The sequence below is a fragment of the Haliotis rubra genome, unplaced genomic scaffold (genome assembly GCF_003918875.1).
Source record: "Haliotis rubra isolate DU_JTF1 unplaced genomic scaffold, ASM391887v1 Scf133, whole genome shotgun sequence".
NCBI classification, from domain to species: domain Eukaryota; kingdom Metazoa; phylum Mollusca; class Gastropoda; order Lepetellida; family Haliotidae; genus Haliotis; species Haliotis rubra.
Genome location: NW_025765259.1, coordinates 1655539 through 1679085, shown reverse-complemented (window position 1 = coordinate 1679085; position 23547 = coordinate 1655539). Strand labels below are relative to the sequence as shown.

At 37.9% G+C, this 23547-nt stretch overlaps 1 protein-coding gene across 1 annotated transcript; it reads right to left on the bottom strand.

Annotated features, from left to right (window-relative positions):
• Nucleotides 1-1348: 1348 nt before the first annotated feature.
• On the bottom strand, nucleotides 1349-21708 carry LOC124267680. The gene is made up of 9 exons (XM_046702651.1): nucleotides 21539-21708; nucleotides 19900-20076; nucleotides 19361-19518; nucleotides 11219-11392; nucleotides 4793-4951; nucleotides 4188-4377; nucleotides 3123-3214; nucleotides 2709-2819; nucleotides 1349-1892 (listed from the first exon to the last, which is right to left on the bottom strand). Exons 2-9 carry the CDS (start codon nucleotides 20042-20044, stop codon nucleotides 1686-1688), a joined length of 1236 nt encoding a protein of 411 aa, XP_046558607.1. The 5' UTR covers nucleotides 20045-20076; nucleotides 21539-21708; the 3' UTR covers nucleotides 1349-1685.
• Nucleotides 21709-23547: the final 1839 nt, after the last annotated feature.

Below are 23547 nucleotides of genomic sequence, written 5' to 3'. Positions count from 1 at the left end.
GAAGCTGAGACAAACGACTACTCAGCACAGACAGCCACCTACTCAACCAATAAGACAAGAGATGTTACAGACAATATAAATAAGATGCTCTACCCCAATGAGGAATGTGAACACAACACCCATTCAGAAATATCACAACTTGAGCAAAAGCATGAGCTGACTGTAAAAATGATTAATCTTGAAAACATGTCTGAACAAGTGTTCGAAGCCAAACATTTGATTCTGATTTTGATCAACACGATGGAATGAGTTGACTAGCATTCATGTAGTGAGTCACCTTTGTAGCCCAGAAGGCCGAAACACTCCAGTGTCTAGCGTAGGATCGACGAGTGTGGGGAACACAGGCCATTTATTGTGGGTCATGCACATGAGAATGATTACAAAAGTAGCATGAATCTGTGTTATGAATGAAGACATTCTTAAATAAGATCACACTGTCTAGCAAAACCATTAAACAGATCTTCTTTCAAGGCCTTTAAAATAGACTTGGAGTGTAAAGTCAGAACTAACCAATATTTCTTTGGCCTTCTGTGAATACTTAATACATATCTTTGGTAACAGGATCATACAACATCAGGAGAAAATAAAATCTATTGACAGGAACAATTTGTTTCAGGGAAACCTATAAGCCCTTGATGAGTATGAGAGTACAGCAATCACTGACTGTCAATGCTACAGTTGAGTGTAAAAATATCCCTGGAAAAGGGTTTCCCTGGATGAGAGTACAGCAATGCTACAGTTGAGTGTAAAAATATCCCTGGAAAAGGGTTTCCCTGGATGAGAGTGAGATCAGTGGACTACACATATGGCAGTAGATACACATGAGTAGATAACTAACTCAAATAGAAAACAATTACATGATGAGCATCACACACATCAACAGACAACAACTCGACTACGCTCATTGGATTTCTTAAATGAACAAAGTTAAAATAATGTCTTAAAATATCAGATGCCATGAGGACTGTCAGATAACTAATTCCAGACATCAGCAAATTGTGACATCTTTTGCAACATATTTTGATTAATTTTCTGTACTGAAATACATGAGTATTCACAACAGTATAACCCCTTGCCAGTTGGACTTGTACTCAAGGGCCTGCTCCATAAAGTGATGGTAGTACTAATACCATATCCATTCTGTAACATGACACTGACAACTGTAAGAAAGAATATAGAACAGTGCACTGGTAACTTGAGGGTATGCTGATGTCCATAACTCCTGGAATGGGAACTGAGCACTTTTACCTAACATTCAACTGAGCTACTGACAGAGCAAGCCACATCTGTCTCAGGATGAAAACATATTCTGTTTACATCTGGAAGAACAATTTGTTATGAACTTTTGGCAGTTTCACAAAATGATTATCTGGACAAGTATGATCCAAATAAATCAAAGATGAGTTCAGTGTAAAAGTAGTGGTAGTATGTCCAATAATATCAGGACTTCTTACTGTCAAAATACACATATGACCACATATTATTAAATATTTAAAGATAGGGAAAAGGGCGATAATATTTTAAGGCGTTTCCAGACAGAACTGTTAATCACAACATAAAAGAAAATCCAACTGGCAAAGGTTAACAATGTATACAGACTTTGTGAGTATTTAAGGAATGACATCAGGATGAGGCTGCAGCGGTGGTACTTCCAACAGCTCACCTCACGTTATCGTTCCGGCAGTTCAGGAATTGAGTCTGCACTTGGCCAAGAAGAGAGAGATGTTCTTGCAGAGCTCCAGGTCAGTGTCTTGTGGGAAGAGGCAAATTTGGTTTTCCAATGAACACATGGCTTTGAAGTTCTTCGCGCATGGTTTGCCTTTCATCTGCATCTTGATGTGCGAGTCCAGCTTCATGTTGTTCTCATCAACAAACATGATACGGCGCTTGCCCTGGTGGAAAGAATCAGGGCATGTCAGACTGCATGGGTCTGTCAGGTTTAGAAACAGTAGTCATGTCACAGGTTGGAAAAATTACAGTGCTACATCTCCAGACTGTGTCCCAATGCCAGCATTGACATGTGTTGTCCTCGTGATAACATATATAGCAAATCCTTTAAGAAATATCCAATATGTCCTCATGATAGGACAGTACAATAAGGCCTAAAAAATCTTGTGCCAATTTTTTTTCACTGTTTTGAAACAATTTCATACATGCAGCATTCAAACTGAAAGTGACTGGTGGGGTAGCCTAGTGGTTAAAGAAGTTGCTTGTCACCCTAACACCTGTGTCTACGAGCCCAAATGGATACGATGTGTAATGCATATTTCTGGTGTTCTTTGTTGCAATGTTCCTGAAATATTGCCACCACCCAAACATCGTGCCCCACAGACACACCATTTGCCATATACACACATCATGCCCATGTGGAAAACACAGGTTGAGCCATCACTTGCTACTCAACCAGTATTTGTATGACAACAATTAAGTGTTTAACAAAATTGACAGAAAGGTTATTGGATATTTACAGGTGAATGAAAAGCTGCTCTTTATCAATGTCAGGATTTGATGAATAAGATGATTTCTGTGTTATTTTGGAGGATGTGTATCATAACACCTTGTAGAGACATGTGTTAACTTCCATGCATAGTCTATCCACATCGCTTTGACATATCGAAGGGACCCAACTCTATACTGCAGACTGCCATATCTTAGATAAAGCTGACAGGTCTGCCAAAATAACTGGCACAACTGGCCTCATTTCATACCTCTACAGTCATCTTCTTGTCCAGTGATGTCCCTTCAAGGTTGACAGCAAAAGCTTTCACAGTTGGGTCATATTGTTCAATCACATGACTTATAGACGTGAGTATCTTCTCCTAAATAACATAGGTGTATTAGTTTAAACCAACGGCTGCCACGCCTGTCAGGTACATGTCAGTCATGATGAGAATTTAAAGGATATTTTTATATTTACCAGTATCAGTGTTAAGAGTCCCAAAACAGGGTATTGTGGTGAACTGTGAACAATATGCATAGAATTTATGTTGGCAATTTGGAAATCTTGTAAATGTAATCTCAGTGTAAACTACAGGCAGTTTTTATTTACAAAGAGAAAATGATACTTGAAGTTGAAAACTCAGCAAGTGCAGTCAGTCATGAAAGTGAAAGGTTTTACTTACAGCAGGCTCCTGCGGATCCTGAATATGTTCTCTCAGATTCAGTCTGTGAATGCAGTACTGGCCCAGCTCTATATCTTCTATGGTGCTCTCATCTGAACATACAATATGTACACTACAGAATGATTCAGTCATTAAATACAGAACTGGCTCAGCTCTATCTCTTGTACGGTGCTCTCTTCTGAACATACAATATATACACTACAGAATGATTCAGTCTGTGAATACAGTACAGGTCCAGCTCTATCTTTTGTACGGTGCTCTCGTCTGAACATACAACATATACACTACAGAATGATTCAGTCTGTGAATGCAGTACAGGCCCAGCTCTATCACTTCTATGGTGCTCTCGTCTGAACATACAATATATACACTACAGACAAAAATGTACCATACAGCAAAAACGGAAATTAATCAAAAACATCTACCGGTACTAGCCTGAATAGTGATAACACACAATTATATTCCCCAAACTTTAAATTCTGCTAGCCCTCAGGAAACCAGTACCTTTCAGACTGACAAAACGGGACTGCACTTGGAGGCAAATGCTATTTTCCATAACTATTCAAACTGAGAATGAATCCCAAATATGCTATCTTCCTTTTCAACTTGCAACTTGTAAATCAGCGGGGCGGTGGGGTAGCCTAATGGTTAAAGCGTTGGCTCGTCACGCCGAAGACCCGGGTTCGAATCCCCACATGGACACAATGTGTGAAGCCCATTTCTGGTGTCCCCGCCGTGATGTTGCTGGAATATTGCTAAAAGCGGCGTAAAACCAAACTCAGTCAGCGTAAATCAGCGATCTATCTGCTCAGTGGGAAGTGCTCATACTTCAAGAAATATATGACCGCAGCATACAAACATCTCTTGAGATTTCATATTATGAATAAGTTCTGCTGGATATCTTGGTGAGTGAGGGGGTGAATTTTGTTTAATGCTGCTTTGAACACTATTCCTGTTAAACACAGCATGTTGGTGAGATGTGGGAACAGCCCCATGTGATGCAGTATGGTGCTGACCAACCAAGAAACCTAATCAGTGGGAAGGGTCGGAACTCTGCACACTCACCAAAAGCAAAGATGATGACAGTGTCAGCATTAGCACAGTTTGTGATTTGTAAGTCAAAGAAGACCTCACACATCCGTGACCAGATCAGATCCAGCATCCCACATGACACATCAATGTTGACAAGGCGGCCAGACTTCTGGAAGTAGTCCACGAATGGCCGCACGCTACTGTCAAACAGGGTGGCTCTTCTCTGGGGAAACAACATAAATCACATTTACAAATATCAAGAAATAATATGTCATTCCTTAAATCACAACTTCAAGTCAGAAACCCAAGTTGTTTGTCTGTCTCTTGATTAAAGTAGCACCATCACAGCTATAAGACAGCTTCCTGAAAATAATTTAGTTTGGACCAGATAATCCATTGATTAAAATCACGAGCTATCGCTGCCATTGTTGTACATAAAATAGTTATCAACTTAGTCACCGAGTCTGACCATCTGACCCATGCTGACAAATCTAATTATATGCTTCTGGGTACTGGGTTCATCAAGGAATATGAGAAACAGTATTTCAGTCAACAAACATAAACTAATTCAAGGCAATATTTTCAGATTTCCCAAGATTCATAAACACATCTGTTTACCAGTGTACTTCTGAGCTAACCTTGGTTCTGCCTGAGTCGGCTTCATCACTTTTCCCTGCCTGGTTGCCTCCTTCCTTCTTGTTCTCCGCCTCAGGCGCCTTCACACACTCAGGTTCGTTCTTCTTCTTCACCATCTTGTCCAGGGGGATGGAGAAGTTGATGGCAAACGATATGGGAAACTGGGGACAATCAACAGCTCAACACAATCAACATGTAAATCAGGGATTGATTCAGCTATGTATAACATGAACCAGTGAAACCTATTAATGAAAATGCAACCTAATATCTATTTCCAAAATTTATACCAAATACATGTCAAAATGTGTGTGTCTAACCATTACAAGTCCTTACAACTAGCCCTTTTTATGTGTAATTTATCTTGCTATTTAGGTCTGGTACAGGGTGTAACTTGTCTGGTTAAATGTAGGTGAAATCCTTATAGTCAAGTAGCTTATGGAATTCCGTGTAAGTTTTTTGATGAAAGCAAATCATATATTCTTTTGTGTTTATATGTTAAAGGAGTTTTAAAGAATGTTTGGTTCCAATCTGAATATTAATGCGAGAGCTATTTTTAGCTCAAAATCCAAGATGGCCACCAAAATTTAACTGGGAACTGAAAGAGTTGCAAAAACCGGAACAAAACAATGGTTTTAATATCAAATTCCATACATATTTGGTTAAGGAATATATTTCTCATATGATTTAAGTCACCAGATCTTTTTAGTTTGCTTTTAGTCTTAAATTTACATAAAAGAGTTATTTTTAGATCTAAAAGTCATAATGATGAATAAAACCCCCATTTCTGCACAAAGCATATATTTTTTTATAGAACTAGTACAATATGAAAAAGGAATATACATCTTACCCTGTTTATCAACTAAAGAAGGTCTTTACATGAAACTGCGATCCAGAAATATACTCTTCAAAAAAGAAATGCATAGCCATTTTTTAGAAGAATTCTTGCGTTAGTTTAAGAGCAATTATTTCATGTAATCCCAATGGTAAAAAGGTAAAAATTCAAACGTCTATAGACCTTTACTGTTGTGTTTCTGTTTACTTGAGTCCACTTTGCATGGCCACCATTGGCAGCAATCACTGCTCGGCACCGTCTCGGCACAGACTGGATAAGTTGACGAAGTAGCTCTTATCATCGTAGGTGACTTCAATTTCCATTTTGACAACAAGGATAATCATGACACTAAACCAATACTTAATCTTCTTGAAGTCCACAACTGTGTACAATTCGTGTCAGTGGCAAGCCACAGAGGTGGACACACTCTGGACTGGATTGTTACCCGTGCTTCAGACGCATGTGTCAGTTGTGTATCTGTATAGGACCCACAGCTCTCCGACCATTTCCATATCTTTGTGAGCTTGGACCTCTCAATACCCAGTCCAAATGTGAAGATTACTCACTGTAGGAACATGCGCTCCCTGGATATGGATACTTTTAAAGACAATTTGCTAAACTCAGACCTTTTACTTGAGCCACCACCTGCTGCTGAGAGTCTTGTTCTGCTATACCACAGAGTTCTATCTGAGCTGCTAGACAAACATGCACCAGTGAAGGAAGAGTCGACTTACTCTTACCAACATTAGTGCTGATTATTAACTCTTCTACTTCATCTCGTTATGTCCCAAGTGTACTCAAGTCAGCTCTAGTTAGGCCACATCTGAAGAAGTCAAGCCTTGATTGTGAGGATCCAAAAACTACAGGCCTGTTTCAAACTTAGCGTTTATATCCAAGCTCATTGAACATGCAGTCTCCAGTCATCTCATGGGCCACCTTTCCTGACATAACCTCTATGAGGTGTTCCAATCAGTCTACAGAGCACACCACAGCACAGAGACGGCTCTGTTGAAGATCCTGAATGACCTACGATTTGATATTGACACAGGACAAGTGGCCCTGCTCACATTACTTGACCTAAGCAGTGCCTTTGACACAATTGATCATCAGAGACTCCTCAAGAGACTTGATACAAAACTTGAATTCAGCATTATCCTGGCTGGCAGGACTCAAACTGTTGTTTTGGGGGAGTCTGTGTCAACTGCATCTAGGCTTGAGTGCGGAGTCCCTCAAGGATCCGTGCTTGGTCCGATCCTCTTCAATCTCTACACTGTTCCACTTGGCTCTGTTGTAGCAGACCACAATCTTGACCACTGCTACGCAGATGACACGCAGCTGTGTAAGTTATTTCAACCAAACACAGAGTCAGCTAGAGCGTCTCTCCATCAGACATCAGACTGTTGCCAGAAGATATTCATGGATGTCATCAAATGTCTTGAAATTAAATTAAGAGAAAACAGAGTCCATTCTTCTGGGACAGGCTGGAAAGCGCAAGCAGTGTGACATTACTAGTGTATCTGTCTGTGGAGCAACCATTCCTCTTTCTTCCACTGTCAAGGATCTGGGTGTTGTCATCGATCAAGATCTCAGTATGACAGAACACGTCAAGTATATTACTAAAACTTGCTACTTCCATCTCCACAATATCAGCAAGGCCAGACTGTTCTTACCAAAGATGCCTCCCAAACTCTCTGCCTCAGCCTAGTCACATCTCGTATGGACTACTGTAACAGCCTTTTGGTCGGATCTCCATCTTGTGTCACTGACCAACTGCAAAGCTTACAGAATTTAGCTGCTCGCATTACTTCCCAAATCTCCAGAAAACAGCACATCACACCAACTCTAAAGGACCTCCATTGGCTGCCCGTGAAACACAGAATCTCCTTCAAACTCCTGTCTCGCATACCAGTGCATGACTAACATGGCTCCAGTCTACCTCTCAGATCTTCTTCCAGCTTACGCACCATCTAGATCTCTGAGATCAGGGAATCAACACCTTTTTGTTATCCCCAAAGTCAAACAAGCTAAATATGGACACCGTGCCTTCTCCTATGCTGCTGATAAAAAAATTTCTCCCCACATTTAGTTGAATAAAACAAAATTCAAAGATTATAACCATTTTAGAATGATCCGATCCGATGACTTGAAAATTATTTCAAGGGATTTAATTGAGAGAGTGGGAAGCAGAAAATAGTGTTTTCGCCCCATCATTTCATTATATTCTTATCTATTTTCAAAGAACTCTGCTTTTAGAAGAAAAACTTTACATAAACATATTAATAAGAAATTGATAGTCATAATTTGATATTGACCAACTATATTTTTAAATAAGGACTGCTCCCTTACCGACAGTCTCACCAAACAGAAATAAACATCTCTTTTTAGTTTCAAATATAACTGTTCTTTCACTTTTATTAATAAACTTGATTTACATTGATTTGATAAAATGAAGCAATCATATACTTACAAAATGCACAAAACATACATCTGCTTAAATTCGTCTGCTAGCTGCCATTTTGAGAGAGGGAGTAGGGCTGGGACGGGTAGGAAAAAATGGAATCGAGTACCCGCATGTATTTACCCTAATCGAATCGAAAATACCGAAATGTAAGGAATACAGCGCTCTGTCAACTTTCTGAATATCCAATCACGATTTGACAGAAATTATTATACAAAATTTGAAAGGATGGCAATAAGACATTGAAACTGATCTTAGACTATTTAATTTACGCCTGTTTAACTAATATAGAGAGTAACACCATTACGCATATTCCACAGCACTTTTCGTTCGCACTGTTACTGTGACATGACAACTCATTGCTCATGTGCAACTAAATAACAATCGTTAATAATAACATCCATTAACCGGACAATACCAAAGATGTAAATGTGTGTTACGTCAATGAGAAAGACACGTTATTTTGTCAACTAGTACACAACTACCTTCAGGTGTGATATTATAACTGAACCTATAATGTTTTACATGTAGATTTATTGTAAACTTACCTAGAATAAAATTTGATTGATGTATTTACTGACTGGAGAAGTCTATCTGAGAGATATACAGACGACAAACTGTAATGCAACTGAGTTAGCAACATAGCAAAATGCTTCGCCGCATGAGGGAAGACTGGTCATTTTGCTCTGTTGCACAAACTCAGTTGCATTACAGTTAGTCTATTATACAATACAAACTAATACAGTGATTAAATTTTTATCCTTCCAGAAGATTATTAAAAGTTGCATTGAAATACTTTTGTGTGAATGTAGGGATAAAGAGAATATATCTAAATGCTATATTTTCACGTTTAAATAAATAAAACACACAAAAACTATTGTTATTTAAATATTCTAAATTTGTATATATTAAGTGAACATATGCGTATCTTCATTGGAATAACTGTATGCTGATATTATTTGTTAAACTATAAAATGTATATTAACTAAATGGTATTATATGTGATCTAAGTGAATTGTGCTTCTATATATTTCTGATCACTTTCTTCTTATTGTCATGATAATCAGTCGAACATTGTATTTGCAAATCAGAATGTGCTCTTTCAATAAACGTTAGCTTTTAATATGTTAATTCATTAGTTTTAATTGATATTCCCAACACATAGAATCATTTAATTACAATCTCTATATAGTGTGTGAAGCCCATTTCTGGTGTCCCCGCAGCGATGTTGTTGCTGGAATATTGCTAAAAGCGGTAAAACCAAACTCAGCCAGTCAGTCAGTCTCTATATAGTGAATGTATTCAGCCTTGACACAGAAGTAAAAGATGTGTTCATGAAATTGAAATAACAAAATTCAACGTAATCTTAACAGCATTTAATGAACTAACTTAATAAGCAATTAGAGTTACACAATGCAATGAACACCTTTATGTTTTACGTTGTGTGTTAAAGCAAGATGTTTGTTCATTGAACTTGCACTGCTTCCACAATAAATAACATGGTACCACAGAGTTGGCATTTCGTTCTCTTGCCATTTGCATCAAGCTCAAAATGAGCCCAAACACACTTAGCATGTGTGAGTGTTCATTATTTTTATTTCTTTTAATTTTAAAAAATATATTTGGGGGTTCTTTCAATAAAATATTTCATGAGATGTTTTATTGAAAGAACCCCCCAAATACACTTGGATAAAGTTGATAACCTCAAACATTAAATATTCAACCATTATGACCTTCTGACCTTTTAGCAACCTTATCCATAACCATTTTGTACACTGCTCAAAAGTACTATTTGCACCATATTTCAACCTGGAACCAAAGTTGTATTTAACAAGCATGTCTGATGAATACAAAAAACACAATGTCTTGCTTTCATCACAAACTTTCACGGGACTTGAATGTTGTACCCATCCTACCAGACTATAACATCTAGCCATGCAAATGACAGCACAGTTGAGACAAATAAGAGTGCAATTTGTTGAAAGTCTCCACAGAATCAACATGTAAGTGACACCACCACTGAGGTAGTCACAAGAAACCCTTTCATAGCTCAGCACTGTAAACTATATTTCACACTGCTGACCACCTTAACTTCTACCCATACTGACACTGTACTTTACTGAGAAAGTGTAATCCCAAATATATAATGTATATTGCATATGACCTCTTTCTAAAAGCCATTGTGTATTCATGCCTTCTGGCAAAGGGAGACGTGCGAATTTACACATGGCAGCGGGGTAAACGAAGTATGTGATATAGACTACCGACTAAGAGGATTACCGGGTAGATCCCACATGGGACTCAACCTCACAAAACTATAAGAACCGGTATTTTTCTGAGAAAGTGTTACATATGACCACTTTCTAATTGACACTGTGTATACATAATTGATGTTAGTTATGGTTTTGAAAATGTTCTAATATCATAATTCAGATTCTAGTCTTTAGCCAGTTTTGCCACCGAATACCTGATGTCTTTTTTAAAGTGGTCAAATGTAACCTAAACACCTCACTAATTTGGGTATTGGCATAATAACCGGCTGCTACCGACCACAAATCAGGGTATTAGTGAATGTGACTTACTTCACAACTTCATAATTAGAAAAGCAAGATTTATGGATGTCAATTTCTTTTTTGTGAATAATACCGAAACGTTGTGTTATTCACAATAAAGAAGTTAACATCCACAAATCTTGTTTTTCATATGCATTCCACTTCTAAATGCCCTTCAAAGATTTGAACTTCAAAACTCATCTTTAAATGTATATCAGTGTTTCAAAAAGTTAGTGTCAATTTTGTAATCAATTTTGTAATCTTGATTTTGTCAGCATTGATATAATTTGGATGATTTTGTAGCCAACCTGTGTTAAACTTCACAGAGGAATTCTTATGGTATAATCAATGAGATGTCAAGGTTTAGACATCATAATAAGTGATGTGTTTGAAACTGAGACATTGAATGCATTGTATGTATAAATATTAGTTACCATATTGTCATACTTCTACTACACAAATGTGAAGGCAAACAAAATAATTGTTGAAGGACAAATGACCCTAAAACACTGAAGCACAGTTCCTCTTACTTTAGCCAATGAAACAACCTTACACAATGAAACAACCTTACACAATGAACACTTACAGATGTCTCAAAGTTCTTCAGTTCGAAGGTGGGGTCTTTGACAAGTCCAGCACTGCGTACAAGCCCCCTGAGATTGGGCATCAGATCGATCACATAGCTTCCCTGACGGTCAGCCTCCACTTCCTTCTTGATTTCATTCAGAGCCCATCTCAGTGTGATTTTCTCTGGACTCTCCTGTACAGTAATACAAGCAAAATGACTGATAGAACCGCTGTTGTATCATGATTAGAAATTGCTACAATGTAAGATGTTCATTTCTATCAACACTAGTTTGCTCACCTACAGAGTTATCATCTACAGTAAAACCTGCAGACTTGGACCAGCAAACACATGTTTATTGCAAACCTGCTGTCTGATGGCAACACTCAATGGCTTCAGGGGTTTATCTTCAGACTAATAGTCATTGGCAACAAGCTGGGAAAAGTAATGTCCCCTTGCTCAAAGCCTCACACAGAAAGATTTACCCCAAAGATAGCTTCATACTTCAATATAGGCTAATCTCATCCCGCATTGCAACACTTTTGTCAGCATGTCCAAGAGATTTCATTCTATTTTAATAACAGTACTTCTACTTGCTATCTAAACAGTTCTCCACAGCTGCTGTGATGTCATCATTCGGGTTGGAGCTTTCTTAATGTTTGAGAACAGAGGGAACACTGACATTGAAAGATCAGACGATGTAAGACGGCACACAGGTGGAAGAGCACACCTTTCTCAGCTTCCTGTCTCTCAATCTTATACCTTATCCCATAGCTGCCTCAAAAGTGTCAGTGTAATCTGCTTCACCATGATAAAACTGTTAGCATCACAGACTGAGTGAGTGAGTGAGTATGGTTTTATGCCGCTATTAGCAATATTCCAGCAATATCACGACGGGTTACACCAGAAATGGGCTTCACCAGCATCACAGAACACAGAGGTCAGAACCTTTCTAGCTGATTGGACAGCCTTTGCCTCCTTTGATGGTCGCTGGCTGTGATGTCAAATGCTTCCAATGTTTCATTGTTTATTGCACTAGAAAGAAGTGTTACAGGTCTCATCTCACACACGTCTGTCTGTCTGTCTGTCTGTGGGTGTGTCTATGCGGGGACATACAGGAAGACAATTGCTTTTTACTTAGGAGTAATTAAAGCAAGCACAGAAATTTCAACATGTAATATGTTTTTACTTTAATTTCAGAAAATTCTGTATGTTGGCTTCACAAGGGAACACTGACTGAAGCTTGAACATAATATATCACAGACAAAAAGACGCAAAGATGGATCACTTCGAATAAGATTTTCATGTGGGATCGTGTCATGCCATTTATTGCTGAAGGAACTAAATCTACTTTTCTTTACAACGAAATAGAATTATGGTTTTGTGCCACGAAAGCCCAACCTATGTATGAATGGAAGTATTTACATATTATAAGTACACCAATGGAAACAGTAATTTGTGAGCAAGAGCAAACACAAAATCAATAATTATCTTAGCATGCCAATGTATAGGTTAAAGCGCCATTATGTTGACCACTGTGATAAAAGCCCTCAAACTAACTACGATCTGCACATGTTTTTCAGTGAGAAAGGCTTCTGACAATATTGAAGGTGTGGGCTTATCACATGACCAGACTTTTCTCTTGTTTGTATACAAAGTGATCATATCAGTAACTACGTTGGCTTTGGTGACTACAGGGCTTTGGTGGCAGCAAGTAGAAGACAAATATGCCAATAAAAATAGTTGTTCACAGTTAAGGATATTTTCTCAGTTACATTCAAACATTTAATGACATGTTCATCTACATGTCATCAAAAATGAAGAAAACAATGAGCAATATATTGAATGGACTGTGTAAGATATGATAGGTACTAGGCTGGCTGGAAGTAACTCTGTTTAATAGAGTGACTGGCTTCATACAACTGAGGAATATATATTGTAATCTAGGCTTTGATAAAACACTGGCTTCCAATCCAATCAAGCAATTATTATTCTGAAACTCATTCATAAGAAAAACACACAAGCATTCTCTTCAAATAGCCTGTAATACAAGCATGACTGAAGCTAGTTTTTGTGTGCCTCTACAGTCCATTTGAGACAAAATGATACCGATGAATTGCAATCTAACACAAAAACAAATCAACATAAAACCAATGCGAACTGCAATAAAAACAACAGACCAACTCCAGAAAAAAATCCATAATTTTTGTCACAAAAATAAAAAAAGTTGTTTAAGAAACTGTCATCATTTATTTGTGCGTTTTCCCAGTTTGTTACAAGGGCAGTGGCAACTAAAGGAACAGCGCGAAAAGAGATGCACGTGCATTAACTGGTTCTCAACAAACTTTTGAGCTGGCGAGATGACACTACCCCAGCTGCACAGGCAGTGCACTGTATGTACTTAGTAATTGCATACTTGGGTCACCCCCAGTCATTTTCATCCTTGAAAAAATCATAGACTTTGTAAATTATAGACTTTCATTTTCTCTCACTTTGTCACTCAGCAGGTAATTACATGTCTCTGACGTCACTAATGCACATGCATCTCGCTTTTCGAGCTGTTCCTTTAGTTGCCACTGCGCCCTTGTAACAAACTTGGAAAACGCACAAATAAATGATGACAGTTTCTTAAACAACTTTTTTATTTTTGTGACAAAAATTATGCAATTTTTTTTTCTAGAGTTGGTCTGTTGTTTGTATTGCAGTCCGTGTTGGTTTGATTCTTTTATGCCTATTTGTTTTGTGTTAGGTATCATCGGTATCATTTTGTCTCAAACGGACTGTAAGTGCCATTGCAACAACCTTTTACCATAATTGGTGTAGTGGTAGTGTCATGACAGAAGTACACGTAACAAATTTGGACACCGTGAATGGACACAGCACTGTGTTAACAGAATTTTTCACCCTGTCTGAGCTTGGACACAAAGCCTGTACGGTCTTTGCCTGCGCGATGTGGTCTGACAGTGACTGAATGTAAACCACACACCCATCACCTGCAAACATTCCCAGCTTCAGGTAGCACTTCAGAAGAATGGTGGGCAATACTAAGGGCAATTATATACAAGTTTATCATCATAATGACAATAATGAGTCGGTCCATGCATCACCCTACATGGGGGGGACACACCAGATATTGATCTGCAAGTCAGAAATGAACTTTACAGACATTTATTCAATGTCATTACACCTTCACTATCATTTCAATGTTTCTAACATGTTTGTAGGTAGTTTACTTCATGCCTGATTTACAAACATTCAGAACCATGAACGTACTGGTCCTTCAAACAATATTGCATGAAAATGTCTTGGGATTTGGGCATGTATCAGCAATGAGAATACTTCTTAATTTCCAGTGTCTCCATGGTGTACAACCTCTGATAACAATGTAGGTTACTGACAAAGCCTAACTGAACAAAGACAAATACTGTCTGGCATCAATAGCATCTAATGGGATGCTGCAATGATCAGATCAATACTTGAACATGTACATGACAACGGCAGCCTGTAACCATTGATTATCAATATCTTTCCTCTAATAGATGAAAACCACTCACTTCACCAAGTAAAAGATAATTGGAACTATGATAGCAAAACATCACTGTCATTTGTCCTGTGGGTAGATGTTCTCTATTGACACGGTACATGTACACAGTTCAAGCTTAGCTAGATGCTGTGCTACCGTTTAAAGTCAAAGAGATCTTTCAGACACATGACACATGTTAGTATGTGATTGATCTGAGGGTGGTATGTTGACAAATATATACTCAGCCATTGATTCAACATTGGCTGTTCCACATTGAAAATATGCAGAAATCTGACATTGTTTCCAAAATGATTGAACATTGGCCTTTCTATATTTGAAAATATGCTGATATCTGATGTTATTTTCAACACTGAAAAGTATGACACTTCATACTAGGGCTGTTACGATTAACTCGCATATTCAGAGAATCAAACCTTATCCCTTCAAGAATTCAATTCATAATTTTCGATCACTAGAATTGAATATTCATGATTTATTTTTGGGGTTATGATTTGAATTTTGGGACCATTTATCAACAGGCGATATGCAAAACTGGATATACCCATGCCTGGCAGGATAATAGTTATCACTGTGATATATCTGATTTGGCAGACAAGACATGAGGTACTTGGCATCAGGTGACTAACTTGAGCCAAATCATGAACGGGGATGCTCCTCACAGATGTATTTTCCTAATAATTTCATTTAAGACAATTAAAACAATCCTATCCAGTAGAATATCAAATTCAAATCCTCATCCCACTTGTTTTTCGATGACGTCCGAACTGAAGAAACTTCATGTCATAAACAATTAGGTATAACTCTTCAAAATGATGGTTCATGGGATATTCATATAAACGATATCGTTAAAAGGTTTAGTCCCATGATAAACTGCTGAAGAAGCTTAAAATATCGACTAACAAGAAACACCCTAAATCATATGTATACATTGTTTATTCCTCCGATCTTTGACTACTTTAACCATATTTATGACAACTGCACCAAAACTGAAGCAACAATCTTTGAGGTGAGGTGAAATTGGGTTTTACGTCGTGGCTTGAGAATATTTCGCTCATATGACGACGTGCATGCGTGTGTATGTTAGGGGTGTCGCGATACGCGAATGTATCGATGCATCGATACATTTTTACTGACGATACGACACGCGATACATGCTTGCGTGTATCGATTCCTATTTTAAAACTTTATCGATTCAAATTTTTATGCTATATCCATCTCCTTCAAAGTCTTGATAGTAAAATTATACAAGACCGCTCCGATAAATAGATGTAGCTAGCTTTACTTAAAAAATAGGTTGGAAACTAACAGCTTTTGTGATTGGCTAGACTATTTTGATGGACCAATCAGCGAGCGCGTACGTTGCCGGTAAGGTAATGCTATGAAAAGGCCTGAAAATTATGTATCGCGATACGTATCGTATCGTGACCTTAAAATCATGATAAGTATCGTATCGTGAGATTGGTGTATCGTGACACCCCTAGTGTATGTGTATGTGTGGCAGCTTGTACTAGCCCAGACTTAAGCTGGTTTTATAGTGCTAGCCCACTGAGATACCATGCCGCAGTGAAGCATGAATACCCCACTCAGACACATTATACTGACTCCGAGCCGACCAGTCCTTGTTTTACCCATTAATGCCGAGCGCCAGGCAGGGACCAACAAGTACCCTATTTTAACGTCTTTTGGTATGAAGCAGTCGGGGATCGAACCTGCGACCTTCTGCTCTCCGGGCGGACGCTCTAACCACTACACCACGGAGGTGGTCTCAACAATCTTCGAAAACATGCCCTTAGGCGTTATGTACAATATGCGGAGCTGTTCACAGCACCAGTCACAATAAAATCTACGATGAAACATCCTACAAAGAATAGCAAAGACAGTCACATTGTTAAAAATATGTCATAACACATTACCCGACTATCTAAATGAACTTGTTCCTCCCATCGTCTCTCAAGTCAGTAACTATCCGTTACGCAACACATCACATTTGCAAACTATTCCATGCCATACTGTTATATATAGCAGTTCATTAATACCACACTCAGTAAGCTTATGGAATGCTTTACCACAAAATAATAAATCACTTACAGACCTCAATGACTTCAAATCTGCCTTAAATTCAAGAGCTAAAAATATTTATTTTGACCCAAATATTCAAGAGGTTGTCAAATCCTTCACTGTCACTTAAGGTTAGGATGTAGCGACCTCAACGCTGACAATTTCAACAGATATATATCAGATATATATTGTTTGTTTGGCCACGCCACTGAAAATGCATGTCACTACTTCTTCGTATGTTCCAAATTTGATTCTATAACTATAAGAGCAAGTAAATTTTATTATACCAATGGCTTTTCATCAGAAACCCACCGTGGTATTGCTGGAATATTGCTAAAAGCAGTGTAAAACCATACTCACTTATTAGAAACAATCTTAAAATGGAACTTCTTCCATGAACCCTCTAACTCAATCTGATATCTTAAAATCAGTTCATCAATTTATGACTGAAACTAGACGTTTTGACTAAGCAACTCACATACTATAACTTATATTATAACTCTCAAAACTATACTACTAGTGATCCCGACTGCAAATGTCATAAATGTATCTAACCATCAAGTTCTCAACTTTTGACTACATGTCATAACATCTATTATCATTTGATATTAATTGTTGTTTCCTTGTCATGATAATGTTTCATACATCTTATACTGGAGTGGTCTTTATATAAGTCCTTTTGAGCTTGACCAATCCAGTTCATGTACTTTTCAATAAATGAAATAAATGTTTAAACCAATTTCATTTAAGCAGTATCAAAAACTTGCTATTTGGTCAGGCAATCACTTGTCTTGTGTCTGTTTCTTGGGTGCCCAGTAACAGAACTGACATGATAAATATAGCAACACACAACAGTAGTGTGTTCACACAACGAGTGAATTGCAATAATTTGCTGGGTGAAAGATAAAGTCATCAGAAACATATTCCCAAATTTTCAATTAAAAATTATGTATAATCACGAAAACAGTTTCTGTAAATCTCAGCTTCGGCCATTATGCATATTTCGCTGGAACCCACGTGACCTTTCCGCTCGTGACGTCAAAAATGCCTGGAGTCCGCCATATTGCCAAAGACCAAACGCTACAGTAGTACAAATCGTGTTGTTTCTGTCGTTCTTTAAAATGGTACGATGGCGTATTGCGTTGCCTGGAGATGCACGGCATCATCGAACATGAGAAAGAACCACCATTTCTTCCGTTTTCCAAGTGAAATGACAGATTTCGGCAGGAGAAATGCGCCGATCAGAAATATTACTTCCTAATAACTTTTATATGAAGAACATAATATCATAATAAGTTGACAAAAACTATGCATTTACGGCATATATTCAATCATTATAAATAAATTTGAACAAATTAGAATGAATGACCAAAGTGAAAGTTGTTCTGTATTCTTATTGGCTGACAAGATGTCATTCTAAGGCTATGACCGAGTACCATAACTATTTCCATAACCAAACAATGGGGAAACATATGTTGTCCTGACTAGTATTTTATAATTCACCAGTTTTCGGGGAATAACTTATCTGCGTCGCAAATATTATCACTGCTCGACCAGGCTGGGATCTTGTATCGAGACTTGATACGTTATTAATGAGAACTAGGATCCTAATTTTTTTCAACAAAATAATTCCAGTGTAATTTTTGAAGCAGATAATTTTTATTTTCCCTCGTCTGAAGCATAATTATTTTGTTTTAAATCCCAGACACCCTACAGTCACCCATTTGACACAAAATGAACTGTAATCACATTTTTTTTAAATAATTCTTAGTGACTGGTCATATATTTATAGGGGTGAGTTTGCTGGCTGGAATTGTATGACATTTTGCTGACAAATAGTAATCTTGTTAAATGATATGGTCTATTTTTAAATTTATTTTGACCTCAAGCGGTGCCACCGTTTCGCTTGATTCTTCTTCTTCATCTTCAGTGGAAGATTGTTTCGCAAGATGTAAAATCGGATCGTATTGATGCGGTCTAACATCCATTTCAGAAATGACACCGGGTAGCTTTTACTGCTTCAGAATCCACGCACACTGTTATGTTGTGAGGTAAAATCAAAGAGAAAGCCATCAGCAACAGGCACTTATGACGTCATGTCACGTGATACCACGTCAGCTCATTAACTGTCGGGGGTTTCCATAATAGGCGGAAATACGAGTACGTTTTTGTGTTTTTATTGCTATTTTACAAACTTTTTGTTCAATTTTAATCATGGAATGTGACTTTTAGAATATCCTTTACAATATATCAAAAAGTTTTGTTTTCGTTTGTATTCTCCTTTAAGCCTACTATCGTGGCAACTGATGGTGTTAGCCTATACTTTTTGTTCCAGGTCTTGTCAGTACAATGTATTTTCCTTACACATACGTTGTCACATCAAAACGACACTCATGTGAGTCACGTGCAAGACAGTGTCTGTAATTCAATTCATATGGTCATTGTTATAAGCCTGAAGTTAAAAGTGAAACTTTAGGGGGGTCATCAGATTGAATTACTTTTGCAGCAGATTTCAAGGACATGCAATTATGTCAGCCCCTCAAGATGGCATAGTAGCTCACCTTCACATAGTCAATGATTTCACTTGTTGCAGCTCCTCCAACTTCATCAGGATCTTTGGCTAGCTCCTTCAGGATGAGTTTTTCTAAATTTATCAAACGGAATCCAAAGGTCTGGATGAGGTCTTCCACAAGCTTGCCCTTCTTTGTTCCAGGACCACCTAGAGGAAAAAATCAAACATAGGCAGTTTTTCACTTCAGTTGTTGGGTTTTTTTTCCACAGAGTATCAGAGAGACCAATATATATTCAAGTATATGCTATTCCAACACATACAGGCTGTAATTAGATACAGAAAGAAAACTACTCAATCTTGTAAGGAATACATGCAAACTTCAAAGTCATTTCTGTGGGTTTACATAAGTAAATCATTTATAAACTAAATAACCTTGGAGGGCAAAAAGCAACATCTTTAAAAAAATTGAATTTTTGAAAGTACACACCATGTTCCTCCATCACCATTCTGAAATTCATCAAATTCATCACAAATGTACTACCACAAATCAAGATAAATAGATACACACATATTACACATAACACTCACCAAAGACAAATATTATTTCCGGAGCATTTTCATGCAATTTAACTTCATTTCCTATACGAATGCTGACTTTCTGTCGATTGAACAGGAATCCAGTACTACTCTTTCTTCTTGGTCCCTTCTCAGGTACACTCTTTCCACATCCCATTGTCAAGTCTACAGATGGCTGACTTGGTAGTCCTGCAGCAATATTGATGCAGACATGGGAGTAAAATGTACCTAATTACAAAAGCACAGAGGAACTCCATGAAGCAGTGATCATCAATGATTATCTACCTCAAACAGTATGTTAACAAGTACTTCCAGTAAACTGTGTTTCCACTGAACACTGTATTGAGGTTTGCTGCTGAAGCATTTGAATCAGAGATGATCAAAATCTTTAACCATAACATTAGGGTTAAAAAATTTAAATGTACCACTCCAAAAATATCCTACGAAACATTTGCCCATAATTCAAGTTTCCATCGGAGATTAGGAGATGTTTATGACTTAATAATCTTCCAATCACACATTATTACATATCAAGAACAAACTTAAAAAATACTATCAGACAATTGTGGATTTTGTACATAAATTGGGGTTGTTGTTTTTTGTCATTTCACATTGTACATGCTTTTCCATAAAAATCATCACCAACTCCCCCTAGCCATAAATTATGAACGGTCCCTAAATGTCCCAACTCACTACATACCCAGGAGTAAATCATGTGTGAACTGAGCTACTACAGGATGTTGTCTACATGTACAGGTAACATATGTTATATTTGGGATTACACTTTCTTAGTAAAGTACAAATTCTAGTACTTTTTGAGTTGGGTCCCATTCGGGATTCGAACTCACACCCTCAGAGTCAGGCACCTAATCGCCAGCACACAAAGTCAGCCGCCTAACCCGCTCAGCTACCTCGACTTCCACGTCCAATGGAAGTCGGACAACTGGTAGTCTAGACTGCGGGCTTTGTGTACCCCTCTGATAAGTGTACATGTACAGAGAAAGAAATTATTCATATAAATATAATTAAGTTGAGGCAACGCTGTAGCAAATAGCTTTGCTGACCGATGTGAAACTAAATTGATGTCTACCACTGTATATGTATGTGGGTAGGATACAGATTGTTTTGCTGTCATGTATCGACATAAACTTTCAATTCTTGGGATAGTGGTGACAATCACTGTATCAAACTTGTACTGCCACATTCTCCAGTTTGTTGAATAGAAATTGATCAACAGTTATCAACATTAGTGTCTTAGTTTGAAGTATTTAGAGATTGATTAAACATGTAATTTCAATTGTGACATACCAATTTGACATAAAACAAATTCCATTACCCTACTTTGTCCATTCGCTGAGAAAAGCGTGTTCTGGGTTATAAACCATCTGAGATCGTTACCAGCTGATTACAGAACAAAACATGTTGGCTTTACATCCACGCAAAGAGGCTGACAATAGAGAGTCCGACAGTCTTGCCTTGACCGTTAGGAACACACTTATCGCTCTTCCATAGCACACACATATATATATATCTTGATCATGGCTTCATCAAAATAATTGAAATATTTCATTTCACACAAACTATTTTTCTGTATTTCCTGCTGTCATTGTGGGTGTTCACCTTTCCATCATATCATGAATTTTCAACTTACAGCTTCGCTAAATGATACAGCACTCCAAGAACACGGACAGGTTCACATTTTCACCAACAAAGATAATGAAATCTCGAGTTCAATAACACATTTGATGAAGTTTATCTTCTCTAAGTGTTGTCATGGCTGCGATTAATATTCGTCTGCTAAAAAGATGGAGATGGCGGTAAAATTCGTGACGTAGAGCACACAAATGGTATGTACTACTTTCTTCACCACAATGATGACACAGTGTTGAAAGAACAATTTCTTCTGATGACCGACTAAATAATATGTTAGAAACATTGCAAATAATACTTTTGATGCCTTCTACTTCCACATGGGGAAGTAAGGGTGCATTGCCGAACATATTAGTATTTGCTTTGGGGTTTTCTAGAGCGTTGTGTATGGGACCAGGGATACTCTACCCCCTTATATAGTCTCCCTGATGGGACATAGTCCGACATACACTCAATCGGCACTGCGTCCAAATCGCATTTCCCTTTTTCGAATCTGAAAATTGAATTCGTTAATGATATTCACGCCTCATTTTTTATATATATAATAACAGTGGCGTTTAAAATATACTTTTACTTTATACTTACTTTTTCTGGCTTTTTCTGTACAATGCTGGTATGGAACCTTGTCCCTTGAAAACAGAAACCGTCTCACCAGAATAGTTTTATTAGCCAGTAAAATTGCAGGTGTATCTTATGCTAACCTAAATGAAATATATGAAGAAAGAGTTCTCAAGTCAGCCCGTAAGATTATATCTGATCCAGATCACCCCATCCACTATGAGTATAAATTACTGCCTTCTGGGCGCTGTTATAGTTTAGCCCGTTTTGAATCCAATCGTGCCATGAAATCCTTTGTTCCTGCCAGTATTCATCTTTTAAATGATTCCTAGTGTTTGTCTTCCCTTGTTCGGAGACCATATGATAGTCTCTGCCTTGTTAGCGTGTTATATGTGTGTTATTTATTGTATGACAATAATTTAATCATTTTATCAGTGTTGAGCTCTGCACTTTACACAAGAATTCACTCACGGGTAATAAAGTATTGTCATTGTCATATAAGTGGGGTTTGTTTAGAACAGACGTGTCATGGATGTGAGGATACATGTACCCAGGGATACTCTACAACTCTTATATAGTCTCCCTGATGTACCGAATCAATACCTCGTGCTTCAGAGTTTTTTGTGTTTACCTGCATCTTCCCTTCCACCACCCTGATCAAATCAGTAGAGGCGTTAGGGTTAGATTCGAGCTCGCTGGCTTGGTTGATACACGTCATTGTATTCCAACTGCGTAGATCGATGTTCATGCTGTCAATCACTGGATCGTCTGTTCTTGATTTACAGCCTGATATTGCTGAATGCAAATAAACTAAAGACATACTCACGGACGTCCTGCCCATACAGTGGAATCTAGGATGTCGTCTGTCACCTAAGATACTGATAACGCACCATGCACCGGCCGTGCAACTCATCCACAAAGCACTATCAGGTATCTGTGAGATTATGGTGGGTTGTATACATTTACTTGTTTGAAAAAGAGGGCAGTTATAGTATATAATGCACTGTTAACTATTTCAGACACAACTGTTTTCACTGTTAAGTGGCTGGTCCATTGTGCGGGCTTCCGTTTCGTTTCCTAATCTAGGATGCTCATTGTGGCTTGTCTAAACTGCAGTGTCATTACTTGAACACGCCACTGTTGTTTATCGACAAATGCAGCAACCCACCAATAACTGTACTATCTAGACTCACAGAAGCCTTTGAAGGCACATAGAAGTTGGAGTAACATACCTGACTCACATATATAGTTGTAACAACTTCACGCCATACAGACACGTTAGGCAATGATACATTCATTACATAATGTGTTGGTTGTTTTGTTTAAATAAACTGCTACAATCATTTGATTAAACAAACATTATCGGCGTCCGTCCATATAAACACGAAGTAATGTACAGATGTACAGAACGTGATAATCTCAGCTTCCAGAACAGAATATTATTGCGCTCCA

Coding starts and splice junctions, on each gene's coding strand:
- LOC124267680 (XM_046702651.1), bottom strand. CDS start 20,044: ATGGGATGTGGAAAGAGTGTACCTGAGAAGGGACCAAGAAGAAAGAGT. Junction 19,519..19,899: donor GGAAATAATATTTGTCTTTG/GTGAGTGTTATG, acceptor TTTTTCCTCTAG/GTGGTCCTGGAACAAAGAAG. Junction 4,952..11,218: donor TGAAGAACTTTGAGACATCT/GTAAGTGTTCAT, acceptor GATTGTCCCCAG/TTTCCCATATCGTTTGCCAT.